Source organism: Saccostrea echinata, unplaced genomic scaffold (genome assembly GCF_033153115.1).
Source record: "Saccostrea echinata isolate AGI-Se365-2 ecotype Australia unplaced genomic scaffold, CSIRO_AGI_Sech_v1 ptg000029l, whole genome shotgun sequence".
In the NCBI taxonomy this organism is placed as follows: domain Eukaryota; kingdom Metazoa; phylum Mollusca; class Bivalvia; order Ostreida; family Ostreidae; genus Saccostrea; species Saccostrea echinata.
This window is the reverse complement of record NW_026889778.1, coordinates 1,003,517-1,018,643: the sequence shown is the minus strand read 5'-3', so window position 1 is coordinate 1,018,643 and position 15,127 is coordinate 1,003,517. Positions and strand designations below refer to the sequence as shown.

At 33.1% G+C, this 15,127-nt stretch overlaps 2 protein-coding genes across 2 annotated transcripts in view; one reads left to right on the top strand and one right to left on the bottom strand.

Annotated features, from left to right (window-relative positions):
- Positions 1-15,127, top strand: part of LOC133195444 (uncharacterized) — a 319,912-nt gene that overhangs the window by 105,614 nt on the left and 199,171 nt on the right. The window lies entirely within an intron of this gene.
- LOC133195447 (uncharacterized) lies at positions 9,027-12,259 on the bottom strand. Its single transcript, XM_061331289.1, has 6 exons — positions 12,118-12,259; positions 11,322-11,502; positions 10,354-10,439; positions 10,115-10,252; positions 9,448-9,845; positions 9,027-9,285 (listed from the first exon to the last, which is right to left on the bottom strand). Exons 2-5 carry the CDS (start codon positions 11,498-11,500, stop codon positions 9,673-9,675), a joined length of 576 nt encoding a protein of 191 aa, XP_061187273.1. The 5' UTR covers positions 11,501-11,502; positions 12,118-12,259; the 3' UTR covers positions 9,027-9,285; positions 9,448-9,672.

The window sequence follows — 15,127 nt, the reverse complement described above, 5'->3', positions numbered from 1 at the left end:
AAAGTTATATTTTATAAAAGAGACATCCCTTCTCATTCATTTTTGCCCGGTCGTAGAGTTTTTTCGAGTCAAACTTTTTTAATTGCGAATAAAAGTGAAAGGGGGGTAGTATATTTTGTCTGCCGACATTATTCTTCACAAGTACATTTGAATTACATAAAAAAGTAAATCTTTGTACGTGATAGGAGACTTATAGCTATGTAAGTTAATATTGTCAAATTAATTATGAATATTAATGTTTGTTTTGTTTGTTTTTTTAAGAGATTGTGTGTTTCAACAAAATACATTCCACGTAGTTACATAATGTAATAAATTTCTAACATTTACCTAAATCAAACGATGTTCTACGATCGAATTAGACCTAAAGATATATTCACATTATGTTTTTTATTCTCCATGATCTGAAATTTTAAACGATTTATGTAACCGGAAACGAATTATAGAATTCCAGCACCACCTGTGATAACGGCACCGATTGATTACTGATCAGAATATTGTTAAACATATTAAATTCTCTTCTTCTTTTAATAAAAAAAAGCTAAAAAGTTTCATTTATTTACCTTAAAGTTTTAAAAGACAAAATTCAAATCTAAATGTACGCTCGAACGGAAGCACTCAATTTTCTGAGAAAATATGCGAGTTTTGACGAACTTTCAAAATTTTCTACTTAAGATGCCAAATGTAATTATTCTGTTTTATTTTTCAATTAAAGAAGACATAAAGGTCAAGCATGTTACTTTCATTTCATGTTTCTATTTTAACAGTGTCTTGCATGATTAGAGATTGCTTTTCTGCATCGTAAGCAATGCAAATGCGATGCTAAGTTGTGTGAAATATAAAGAGAAGAACGATATAAAGTGATTGACACATTCACAAAAATATGTAGAAAATATTTGAGTATATCATTGGAAGGACTATATATCATAAAGATCATGCATCACTTACTTTACTTCCTCTTGAAAAGTGGTGGGGAGGAGGGTGTACACATGAACATTAAAGTGATTGGGGTATCTGGCCATCAGTATATCTGGCACACTCGGAGTGGACATCCCTTATCTGCAATTCCCTTTGTAAATTTATGCTATTTAACATAGAATCTTCAATACAAACTGCCTTATAATAAACACCTGTTATTTTGCGTTTCCATCGGAATCGGGTTTTCCATTATCCATCTTTTATTCTGCATCCTCCTGTACAACTGAATAAATTTTTAAGAAGATTTTCACATATTTAATCTTTATTTTAAACCGTTGTGTAGTGCACTTTTAATTTCACGTCTTGATCAGAAAGATATTTGGGATTTCTTATCTCAAAACATGGACTTTGCCATTATTCTTGTCAAAGGAGGTATCCATTTTGCTAACGAAGTTCCTTCTTTAACCCCGAATTTTATAAAGAATCACTTTCGACCGCAGGAAAACTCATACTGGAGCGGGAGTATTATTTTGTGAGCTCAATCAAGTTTCAATTCTAATTCTATAATGAAACATATCCTTGAAAAGTGATGTAGTAGTGAACAAGATAACAAATGCATATCGTCAATAATATGAAAATGCTTTCTCTGTCCCGTTTCATAGAATTGCTACTATATCACCGAGTCCAAAATCTTTCTGCTCCTAAATCTACTCCAGCATGCTAGAGGTTCACGGCGAGATAGTTTTGACTTGGTACCGCGTATCCGAGGTACATAAGGAGCGTAGGGACGTTAACCGAGGCTTTTACTTGTAGGAGTACTCCTAAATCCTCACAACCGAGTATATAACAGGCAGAATATACGATTTAACGCTTATTTGAAATCTCCTCAGATTATCATAACCTTTCTAAACATAGACAAGAATCAGTAATATTTTTTTTTTCGCAATTTGTATGAGGGAGACGAAAAATATCAAGAGTTTTAGCACTCCGTGACTCGATTGGCTCTTGTCTTGTGACAACAACAGGTGTGACCCCTAAAAGAACCCTATATGTCCAAAAGCCATATGCGCCGAGCATACACCTGTATATTTCGAGGTATAAGAACCTTTGATAAAACTTTCATATTTATAAAGTTGTTTAACGAATCTATAACTATAAACAAAATAAAAAATCGTTAATTATTATGCTTTAACATGTATGACGTCATACAGATTATTAATATGCTTCAGGAACAGAAAATGTCTTTTTAGAGTTCAATATATTCAAAATTATTGATGTTTAATGTTTAAATAAAAATATTACTTCAAAGCAACAAAAGTCAAAATTTAGTTATATTTCGTATTTTGGGGGTTGGGGTGAAAGGGGGGTGTTATTGTCCTTTTTTGATTTCCTAATTACTGTTTATACATGCACCTGTCTTAATATTACCTCATTGCACTTTATAAACTTTCCAAGACAATTACTAACAGACAGACAGACATTATAGTTCAAATTTTCCTTCTTTTTCTATGAAATCGATCTTTTCAATGTAAAAATCAATTTTCCATATAAATTTATTGCAAAATCCGAGAAAATTTATGAATTCCTTAAGATTTTTTAATACGTTCATTAACATGATCAGATTCCAATCATTGATCTTTAACCTCCTATCATTTAAAATTTTGACCATAGAATTTTCTACGACCGGGCGAAAATAATTGCTTACTAATATATCTTTCTATAGAAGTACAAATTAGCGTAGGGTAGGGTGGTGCATTAATTTCAAAATTTTGATGGTCTTGTCACTCCACTATTATATGCACATTAATTAATTGAAATTGCAAAGATACCTTAATACGAAAACGTACATGTATTTTTTTTTATTACATACAGATAGGTACCTGTGTTTAAACTTTTTAATTGTCATAATTATTTAATTCTAACACTTTAAATGATATTTTTAAAGTGAAGCCATGGTCATGATGTGTCGGTAATCATCCCCCTGTTTAGAAGATATTGTTTTTGGTAACATGGTGCTCCAAATGTTATTTTAAATTTCATTTGTGTGTGTATGTGAAAAGGGGGGGGGGGTATGGGGTCATGAACCAGTTAGGAACACAAACACTTTGAATGATCATTTATTTGAAAATAACTTGAACAAAGAGCTAAATTCTCTTTATGCATAAAATGACCCTGTCCTTATATCAATAAATTGACTATCACACTCTGTCTCATTCCATATATCAAAATAAGTAGAGACTTATTGCTTTCATCCTATAACAAAATTTCTCTTTGAGAATCCAGGTATTGGAAAACCAGCTTTGAGAAAATGCAGTGTTCTTGAATTTTGCAGAAAGCATGCGTATTTGACTACATTCAGCAAATAATTAATAGGTGAGCACATCCCACGATCCAAAAATTAAAACATGTTTTGTGATCTCCAGAAACAGACCTTTCATCATGTAATTGTATTTTTTGGATCAATAGTTGTGCTCTATATGAAATATTGAAAAAATACCTCAACTTTTGGCCATTTTTAAGGGGGGAAATGACGCATTTTATGACGTCATAATGCACGGACTAGAGCGAAAATTACGTCATGTTCAGTAGATACACGGTCACCAAGGGTCCAAGTTATAAATAACTGCATTTTCAACCAAAACAGCAGTTTCGATTTTTCAGAAAATCTCAGTTCCAAAAAAGGCCCTAAGTGGCTCTTGCTCTTTATGAATATAAAAAAAAAATTTATGAGTATATTCTTATGGGGAAAATAATTATAATTTGTATTTTTTTTTTTTTTTTGGATATGATTTATCCATTAAACATGTATTATGAACCTTGAAGTGAAACTGCTATAAATCAAAACTTAGCATATTACGTGTACAATATGTCTAGGTTAAGGACATTTGCAACGTACCTTGCCTACTGATAATTTTTCAAGATATTCTTAATTTAAGATTATAGTACCATAAGATGTTCATAAACAAAAAAAGCAGCTTTCATTACCAGGGGTTTTTAAAAGATATCAGCTGATGAAAATTCTTGTAAAATTCAAAGAAAAATATACAAAAATTACTATACATATATTCTAGTTGTTTTGTTTATCCAAATTTGTTTTAAAAGAAGTGTACAACAGCATATATAAACATTAAAATGTAGCACACAGTTCCTTTAAGTATTGGAACTCTTCAACTCCAGGGAAAAAAAAAATAAAGTTCAAACTACGTTGCGTATGTCCTTAATTTATGGATAAAATAATATCATAATTCACTTGTATGTCTTTCAAGTATTTAAACTACGATTTAGCAAAACAATTGGAAGATAAAATAGATTTTAAAACTATTCCCGCATGAATTTGAAAAGTTTTTGTTTAGATGCTCTCATCAGTTTCACTCCATTCGATGTATTGAAAATAAATTCAACACTTTTTCTTCCTTTTCTATTTATTTCGCAATACAAGTTAAGAAATATAAGTGCCGAATAGCCCGCTGTTGCATAACTTGGAATCTCTCGAGATCAGACAGAGAAATCAAGAAAATCAGCATCAGGTATAATTTTACGTAGAATGTACGTTGGAATTCTAGAAAATTTATCAATGTTCTCCACATTGTAACTTTATACATGTACAGGTATCGATCGCCGCAAAAAACAACAATGAAACAATGATCGATTTCACTACTGTATTGAAATATACAAGGGGTGGGGCTTACTGGCGGCAAGATTAAAGCGGTGTCCGCTTCACGCATGAGTGCGTACTGCACCCGAGGCACACCCAGAGCGGTGCCACAATTTCTGAAAGCGCAGTCTGAGTGAACCGAGGAAGTAAACCGGGCAGCGCATTGGGTTCGCTCTGGTGTTAGGTTGTGTTCTGTAAGACAACTACACATAATATATGGTGACTAAGTTAGTCCGTTCTTAACTATACCAAAGAAGTAGTCTTGATGTGAATTATTTTTATGCCCCAAAATTGAATTTTGGAAAAATATTGTTTTTGTCCTGTCTGATTTTTTTTCTGTAATTTTTAATTGTAGTTCTGTCATAAATTTTAACCTCTATTGTGACGAATGAAGTAATATGTTAACGGCTCTATATATATATATATATATATATATATATATATATATATATATATATATATATATATATATATATATATATATATATATATTTGTGCGTGAAAGGTGTCAAACGGTGACTTTTGTTTGTTTACACACCTTCAAGCCGGGGACAGTCTCCCAACCGGGGACGTCCCCGGTTTTCTTTGATTTCAAAATACGTTATAGTTAACCATTAAAGATGAATTATAGGACATTGTTTTAACTTTATGTATGTTTTCTATGTAAAAGAGATGGACCAACAAGGCATGCATATTGCCTAAAGCATTAGATACATATACATATCAAATTTGAAAATTTAATATTAAAAGTAAAAAGAAAATTTAAGTTCTCATAATTAAAGTTATGAAATTATGACAAACAAAGCGTTTTTAGCTCACCTCAACGAAGTTGGGGGAGCTTATGTAATACCCTCGGCGTCGGTGTCGGCGTCGGCGTCCCAGGTTAATGTTTTTGGAGCAGTTTTCTTTTCAAGTACTTCTATGGCCTATATTAGTTAGAGATACATGGAGGATGCTTCTAGTGTGTTTTATTGTACCAGTCAAGGTTTCAGATGCTGCAATTTCAGCTAAAGAATGACCAGGTTAATGTTTTTGGAGCAGGTTAAAGTTTTTGGAGCAGGTCTCATTTCCAAGTAACTATAAGCCCTGTATTGACCAAACTTGCATGGATGATACATCTAAGGATGCACACTACTGGACTTGCTTCGGATGCTGGATTTGACCTACATTTTCCGGATGAGTGACTAGGTTAAAGTTTTTGAAGTAGATCTCATTTCCAAGTAAATATAAGCCCTATATTGACCAAACTTGCATGGATGATACATCTAAGGATTCACACTACTGGACTTGCTTCGGATGCTGGATCTGACCTAAACAGGGAATTATTTAATCTTAGACTAATTATAAATCCTGGATTTTCAGAAAATTCTGAAATCAGGTGTAGTGCCCGAAAACTAACTTAGTTTTGCTTGAAATTATCAGTTTTCACTGTAGTAGATACTGTCTAAATGGGTAAGTGTGTATATAAGAAGCTAATATAATTGAATTATTGTTTATTTTTATTCATTCATGTTTTTATTGTGTTCCAATTTCATATTTTTATTGTTAATTTTCAGTCACAATTATTATTTCTAGGGTAAATGTCTTTTATGCAGTGTATCTGGTGTTCTACTGTTGTAGCTGTAGAAAATAAAGACGCATGCGCAGATGGGGGTTAGTCGATGCCTGGCATCAAAAAACGACTAACCCCCATTTGCGCATGCGTCATTATTTTCTCGCTAAATTCTGCAGTTTTCTGCAATCAAACGGCGATATTAAAATAATCCATCGAATTTCCGTCATTAAATTATGCTACGACTCCACTGATTTCGCAAAACGTTCCTTCCGAGTTGTAGATATCCGTTAAACATTGCCAACAACGCACGGCTTCATAGTCCCCATGAATGAAGACCCGACTGAAGAAATGACTCGCAGCAAACGAAAATACATACCGATGCGTATTCAGCACGACAACTGCAAACACTTACATATGTTTTCACAATCGTAACAACTTTTAAATCCAACGAAATGGTCAGAAAAACGCAGCGATGTAAACACTACCAAATTTACAGCAGCTTCCTTATGCAGACAACCACTCCTCGACGTCACAGTCGTAAAATACGACGTCACATGTACACTCTTTTCCCGAATTTTTCTAAAGCAAAATGGCGATTAAGCATTGTACGTAATATAAGGCATACTGTCTTTGTTGTTCAGCACACGTACTTTTAATTGTTTGCAAAAAGTTCTCCTTTAACCAGGTAATTGAATATCACAAGAGGAAGGGAAACTGGAATGTCTTCAGTACAGAAATCGGTCTTTGAAAATTGAAGATCCATGATCCGCCCACTTGTTTCACCTCCAGCTAAGAGGTGCATATTTAGTGTACAAATCGAGAGTTTTCAAGCCATTGTGACGTCACCCTCAATAATTTGTAACAGATCAGTGAAATCTTACAATAAAAAAAAAGTAATAAAGAGTTAAACTGTGGAAATCATTATTTTTCAAGTCTTGTGTACTATAAACAAATTATTACTGATTAATCAGGTGTAAGGCACAACGATTGTCCACAAGGCAGCATTGATATAATAGTACTTGATGTACATGTAATATGATAGTTAGTACTTGATGTACATGTAAATATACTGTAGATAATCCGTTTATTTGAGATACCCCACCTGCCCCCGATATGAATTTGTATTGAACCCTTTTATCGATTGATTTGTGTATGATCAAGAACTAACGAGAATGGGGTTGACTGGAACGGGGGGGGGGTGATTGGAACAGGGGGGTCGACTTCTTATCGTTTATACAGGTGCCTTAGGAAATAGCAAATGGATTTCAGTTAAAATATCTATAAATCCCCAGCGATTTTATATGATACTGAATAACGATCCCCTTTTTTATATTAAATATTTAAAAAAAACAATTCTAGATACCTACCCCCACCAGGAAAAATGCTCCCCTATACTCGGTGAAATTCGTAAGTTTCTCTATTAAAATATCGAAAGCCACACATGCTTTTGTTCACACTTTATTTATATTATAGAGTCTTATACAAACAAAATTAAGATGTATTATAAGAATTTTTGGTGTGTTTCTGTGTGTATTTGTGGGGAGGGGGGGTAGGGGTGTTTGCGGACATCCTCCCCAACATCCCCTTTAAATCCTCCATTGAGCACAGGTGCAAGAGACATTTCTATAAATATTTACCGTTGGTTCAGCCGAGATATATGGATATAAAACCGCTTTTTATAATTTTTAACTAGTCTTTATAGATTATAAGTTCGACTAAAATCTTAGCTATATTGTCACTTGCCGAAAAATAGAAGTATTTGGAATGAGTAAGATATATGTTACTGTCGACGTATTTTAAATACTTGTATGATATCCCCCGAATATACTATTAGTCGCTCCATTCTTTCCCTATAATTTCTAGTAGATCTGTCATTAACGGGGGAAAATTCTTCAAATATACAGATTCGGTGTAATACATGTAGCACATTTCCATCAAAACTCTTTTGCTACAATTATCTATTTCATTATGAATAGCAATATAGAGATATAACATGCTCATCAGTTTTACTAGAGCTATTACTAGTATCCCTGCCAGGCCACCTGTGAAGGAAATGTCACTCAGAATTGCCGAGGAAAAGAAGGGTGGGGGGGGGGTACCAAACATGCTCAAGGAAGTGCTGCGCTTTTATTTCCGTTAAATGACTCATAACTAAGATGACTTCCATTGCTCAATTTCTATCGTCTAAGAAAGCAGTTCTTCTACATTAAAAAATAACATTAAGGTATACCTTTACTCAGAATAAAAAAAAAATCCACTGATAGGAGGGACAAACCAACAAATGTACATTAAAGAACCCCAATAGTAGTGTCATTTTTGACTTTGGAATATCTAGGTCAATGAGCTACTTTTTTTGCTATTGGCCTCCCAAGATTTCCCGGAAAATTCCTCCAAATTCTACACTATAGCCATTTTTTTCTTTTCAAGCAAAATATGAGTAGTATCATAAATCTTTTGGAATATAAAATGTATTTTATCATAGTAACTGGTGCAAAATACCAAATAATTTTCAGATTGGGGTCAACCAATTTAAAATTATTAAAGTCCGAATTTCCTCTGTTATTTTCAAAATTCCACCAGTTTTTCATCAAGAATTTAAAAAAATCCCACTGATAGGAACAATAAATAAATCATACTTTTATAAGACTTAAATTCTCTTTATTTTATTGGTATAAAATGTATATGGGGTCAATATTGATATTTTTCTGGTGAATAACAAACCATATTCACCACCGAAAGAGTCCATAATTGTATAATATCTTATGATCAATTTTTTTCTATTTTTTAAGCATCTTTGTCAAAGTTTTACAGCTTGAGATTATTTTCCATTTAATATTTATATAACATTTTGGTACATAAATTTTCATAAAATAATATTTTTTCATAAATTTATATATACTCACAGCAACAAGATAAGATGCTCCAGAGTTTTTTTTCTGCTACAGATGCTGCTACTCTGTAGTTTAAGCTAGCTGAGCCGCTAAAGTAGTGGTTTTTCGGAGCTTTCAGTGACACAGTCCTATTGAAGGACTCATTTGGTTGGGTGCTTCCCAGACTGGAGATCTTACAGCTGTTCTGCTTCCATTGGTTGCATATTGAATGTAGTGAATCTTGAAGGTCCGAGTCTTTTAAGGGCTTTCCATAAGGCAAGGAAGAGTACCTTCAATTTATTTTGAACATATACTGAATCAATTAAATCAGGGTTAGGAAATGGACGAGATGAAGCTTGCACATAATAAATGTATATGTAGATACATTATTTCAAAATGATACTGAATTACATACTAATTATGTCCATACATAGTCATATGTATAATAGTACCTTTGCTTCGGATTGTTAACATGCTGACATCAGGAATCGCTGCATGACTCATGGTTTCCAAAAGGGTGATTACAGAGGGCATCAAGTGCCTTTTCTATTCCTCTTGGGTTTCCCTGGTTTTGTGCTAGTAGATAATTGAAGCACTTTTGAAGGTAGTGGATTACCTTTGTAGTTAAGGACTTGTGTTTTTTCTGCAAAGCATATAGACTTGAGGAAAATTTTTTTCTAATGTGGTTCTTGTCGCATTTTTTTTTTAATGTTTGGGTTTACACTTTGTTTCAAGCGAGAAATGGTGGTGGTGTCATCATCAGCTATAACAGTGGACACCTTTATTCCTTTGTCCTGTTTTTTCTCTACCATGCTGATAACCATACTTGGCTCCATAGATTTAGAACTTCCTAAAAAAAAAAATCAAAAAACAAATTTAAAAACTAAGTTAATGAAATTTTAAGTAAGATTAATATTACATTTGAAAATTAAATTCAAAGATATGTACAGGTGCATTTCTCAGTTTCAAAAATTGCTATTTTAGCAGGTTAGTAAAAGTTCATTCAGTTTATTTAAAAAAAAAATAAACAATTACATACATATAAAACCAAAAGGTAACAATTAAATCCTATTCTTAACCTCAAATATAAACACTCATTTCAATTGAAGTATCTAATACCTTGCCAATTTTGTCTACAGTCATGTTCCTTTGCTTCTTTCCCATTCCTCTTAGCACTCTCACATATCCTGCACATCTTGCTACGAACTTCATACCCTATTACTTTCCCAGTGTGTTCTCCAATCATTGAGCAATGTCCTTCAATTAAAATGAAAAGGAATTTAAGGTAAAATTATTACTTGGACCTCTCATATCATGTAAATTGCAGACATTATGATTACAGACTAACAGCTAGTTACCAGAAAAGCTATCAAATGAGTGACCACTCCCCCTCTTCTGCCATCCAGCATCTACGCTTACCGTTAATTCTTCAGCTCTTTCAGTTCTGAAAAAAAAATGCTTTTTTTTTTTTTTTTTTTAATTTTTTGAATTTTTCTTTATTGTTATTATTATTACTCCTACTATGATTATTAATTATTTTGAAATACTGATTACAACAAGAGGTCCATGGGCCACATCACTCACCTGAGCACTGTAGCTAGGAAAAAAGCAAAAATCAGTTCAGTATTGAAAAGCTTAAATGCATTATTGGTCTCGACCTACCCCTAAAAAGGGGAGAGGGTAGGATTTAACAAACTTAAATTTATACTAAGTAAGGATGCTTACATATTTCTTTGACTAACTGTGGCTTTTTTCCTGTAAGTTTAAACTTTCATTGTGGCCCCACCCTTCCCATGGTAGTCATGATTTAAGCAATCTTGAATCTACATTACCTGAGAATACTTCCACATAAATATGACCAATCATGGCTTTGCTGTTCTTGAGAAGATTTTTCCTATATGTTCCTATGTAAAACTTTAATCGTCCATTGTGGCCCAACCCTGTCCCCAAGGATCATGATTTGAACAAACTTGAATCTACACTACCTGAGGATGATTCCACATGATTTTCATCTTTCCAGGCGCAGTGGTTCTTGAGAAGAAGATTTTTAAAAGATGCCATTAATTTTTCACTTATTCGTAATTATCTCCCCTTGGAAGAGGGCGTGGCCCTTTATTCTTGAGAAGAAGTCCAAAATCTGAAAAGTTTACAGACAGATGGACAGACGGACAGACAGATGGATGCCAGACAAAATGTGATCAGAAAAGCTTACTTGAGCCTTTGGCTCCGGTGAGCTAAAAAACCCAAAAATTAGTTTTGTGAGGAAATATTGTGGCATATTAGATCTACCATCACTTTTTATGGGTGTAAACATGTATATACTTACTCAACTGTTGCTAGGATTTCATCTTGTAAGACCTGTTGGATGGTGTCCTCAGCAACTTTTTCAATGGCCAGCCCTGTCTCTGTTTGTCTATTCTGGATGGTCTTCGTACTTAAAGCAGGGATATTTATAGATGTTAAAAGGTCATTTACTTGAGCTGGGCCAATGCCAGCATGAATCATTCCTATTAAATTGTAAAAAAAAAAAATGTTACATGATGATGAAAATTAGGGCTGGGACGATATATCGAGATATCGATAATATCGATTCTTTGTGAAGACGATACGCATATCGATACATATGAAGAAATATCGAAATATCGCAAAAAAAATTCTGACTGCTGTTTTTCTCTGTTTATTTAACATTTGGCCAGGGGTTTAATATATAAAATAAATAAGCAAAATATAAATATAGATATGAAATAAATAATAATTAACACCACTTGAGTAAAATATTTTTGTTTTACAACATATAAAAAACTATTTTGAATAAATTTTTTTTTTTGAAAAGAAATATTTTGTTTATTTCAATGCCAAAAAAGATTTTATAACCAATTACACATATCGTGATACATATCGTATCGTGGCTCAAATATCGTGATACATATCGATATAGAAAAGTTGTATCGTCCCAGCCCTAATGAAAATCAATTAACACACAATTTGAATACATACTTTTTAAATTGTATGCATTTATTTATACCTGTAGCTAACTTAGTATTAGCATCCCATATGCGACCATGGCGTTTTCCTGTTGGAATCACATTGACATGTCCACACCATAAATTTCGACACCGAACCTGAAGAAAGCTACCTAAGCCACAATCGCGTATTCCTTGGGTGTGAGACAACTGAAGTGGCAATCCACACTGTTTACAGCCAGACAATCCATCGGCCAGAACCCCAAGCTCCACCACCCTCCTTCCTTCCCTCCATGAAGAATCATATTTAATATAAACATTTAGATAACTTTAATATTATATTTTTTTTAATCTGTTTTTGTTTAGGTAGACATGGAGTTCTGTTTATCATTTTGATGGCTGTGCAATTTAACATCCTCATCTAAAAATTATCATATGATAAAGTAGAAATATGTGAATAACATTAATTTGTGCATTGTAACTAAAACTACAATAATTTTTAAAATAATAAATGAATTACAAAGTTCAATATTAAAATTACCCTCATGATTTCATTTCACTAGTTCAGTACTATAATTAATATTATTAAGAATTTGCACACAAAATTTACAATCAATTAAATCATTTAAATTCAATAAAAATTTAGGACTTTGAAAAATTGGTGGATTTTTTTTTTAAAAATCATACATGTGTATTGTTTGAATGCATGTTTTCAGCTGCAGATCCAGTGTTTACATATTGTACTTAATTTTTTAGTACACACTGACACATTAGGCCTATTTCTAGTCAGAGTAAGACAATGTAAGACACCAGCTATTACCATCACACTGTCAGAAACTCTCTCTCTCTCTCTCTCTCTCTCTCTCTCTCTCTCTCTCTCTCTCTCTCTATTATTTCTCTGAGGAAAAAATGTAAGATTGTTTTATTTCAACATAATTTTGTTTTTGACTGTATTATTTTTTTTATTAGGCAGGAGTGCGTGAAATTAAAATTGAGAATGTTTAGCTCGTTTACAGCATGCATGCATTCACCCAACAGATATATAGATCGTGAAATTGAACAAAAATATATGTGATAATCATATGAACGCAGATACATTAGATCACATGCATGGTCAATATTCATGTTGCTTACCCAGAACTCTCTGAATGAACAATCACATCGCATCCAGCTGTGTGGGGAACTTCACGATCGTTGTACGTGTGGGGTACTTGATCGGAATTAGTTTCCTTGTTGTCCGTGTGGGGAAGATGATGATGATCGGCCTGTGAATAACTGTGGTCGTCCCGGACGCACTTCCACCGAGATTTTAAGATCTCTGATTTTTTTGTGTATTTGTTATTCTGTTTTGAAAACCCCTGTCGTTTCCACGGTATCAGGTTCGTTCGCCCTGTCTACCTGTTCGCATGAGTCCGTTCGCGCAGGGTCCGTTCGCCATTATTCTTGTTCGCCCTATATCTCGTTCGCCCTATTATCATGATTATATATATATACAGTATATAGTAAATATCAACATTTATTATTAATTTTATTCAATATTTTACGACTTGGTGTTTTTTTCAAATATTGCTACAGTAATTTTTTTTATTTACCGTAATCTTAATTAAATAATTCAAATTTGATATTTATGCTCTTTACATGCTTAATGGATTTAATTATACTTAATAATGCCACTGTAATTTAGGGGATCATACAATCTGCGTTATATTTTGAAAACAATTAAAGGACTGAGACGTTAATATCTGTTGGTCTGCCGGGTCTTTGATAGTACAGGTTTTTATAGTGTGACCACGTGCATACGTCTGTTGTCTCCCGTCTGCAATTTATGTACCAATGTACATATAATTTATTTAAAAAAAATCCATTGGTTCATTATTCAACTTTCTGCAATATAAATCAGGCGACTGTTTACATTCGCCACGAAATTTACGGCATGTCGCAAATAACAAATTGCATATACCAGATTGTTAAAAAAATTAATATTATTCTTTACTGTTACGTTTAATTTAATATCAACACTTTATTTTCTTAATGTTTTCTATATTTAATATATCATGACGTCACCGATTTTACAACATCATATTCTACGGCGACCCGTTTGTGTTAACTGTAACGTTGAGTAAACGTAATCCTTAAAAACATTTTGAAGTTTAAATCTTTGTTTACGATTTTTGTTTCAGAAAAGCTTATATATATATTTTTCCAAGTGAAAACTCGATCACTAAAAGATACTTTCATAAATTAAATCTATTAGTATGTCAAATGGTCTGTCTAGGTGCTGGCCGCGAGTGTTTTATTTTGTTCTTCGCAAGTTAGATTCCTTCAAGAATCGTTTTAATATTTATCAAAAACACCATGAGAATATTTTGTCGACCTATACTGAATAACCCATTCAACAAAAATAAAAAAAGGGAAGGGAGGGGGGGGGGTACAGTACTTGTATTTCCAGAAGTTCCATGTTAAGTTATTTATTATTATTCTAATAACTGTCATCCTCATCGGAAAGTCTTAAACGAATTAAATAAAAGTAATTACAAAACATATCTTTGCCTCCTTAATTTTGTAAAGACAAAAAATTAAGAGATTACACACACATTTCGTCCTCCTTTGACTCGCGCATCAAGCCTTGGCTTTCGGTTAAATGCAATATAGTGATACTGTGTTTTGTATATTTTTATATGATACCATTTTAATTTACTGAGTATGTAAAATTAGAGGTGAAAATCATGTTACAGAAATCTATGGTAACGTATTATGTATGCATCTCAATACATGTACCTGCAATTCCATCTGTATTTTTAAAAGAAATGAAGTGTCTGATGAGACTGCAGCTTTACTGTTTTGTACTTAAGGGCATTAGCAAGGTTCCTGGCTATTGTATAGAAGTCTCTTCAGCAGATTTAATGGCACTAAATTGGACCACCCCCCCCCCCCCCCCCGAAATAAGTTTTGCAAGTTTTGGTATTTTTCTTTTATTTCTTTTCTTTTTTCGGGGAAGGTGGTATGCTTGTCAAAATTTTTCAAACGTCATCAATTATCCCCCCCGCCCCCCCATTTCTTGAAAAACGATGCTTCGTGCTTGGTTTATTCCTCATGATGCCAGTAAATCATCTGTGAATTCTTTTGAATGAATTTGTTTTCTTTGTGCAATCCAGATAAAAAGTTTTGA

Coding starts and splice junctions, on each gene's coding strand:
- LOC133195447 (XM_061331289.1), bottom strand. CDS start 11,500: ATGATTCATGCTGGCATTGGCCCAGCTCAAGTAAATGACCTTTTAACA. Junction 10,440..11,321: donor GAAATCCTAGCAACAGTTGA/GTAAGTATATAC, acceptor TTTTTTTTTCAG/AACTGAAAGAGCTGAAGAAT. Junction 9,846..10,114: donor CTGTAGACAAAATTGGCAAG/GTATTAGATACT, acceptor TTTTTTTTTTAG/GAAGTTCTAAATCTATGGAG.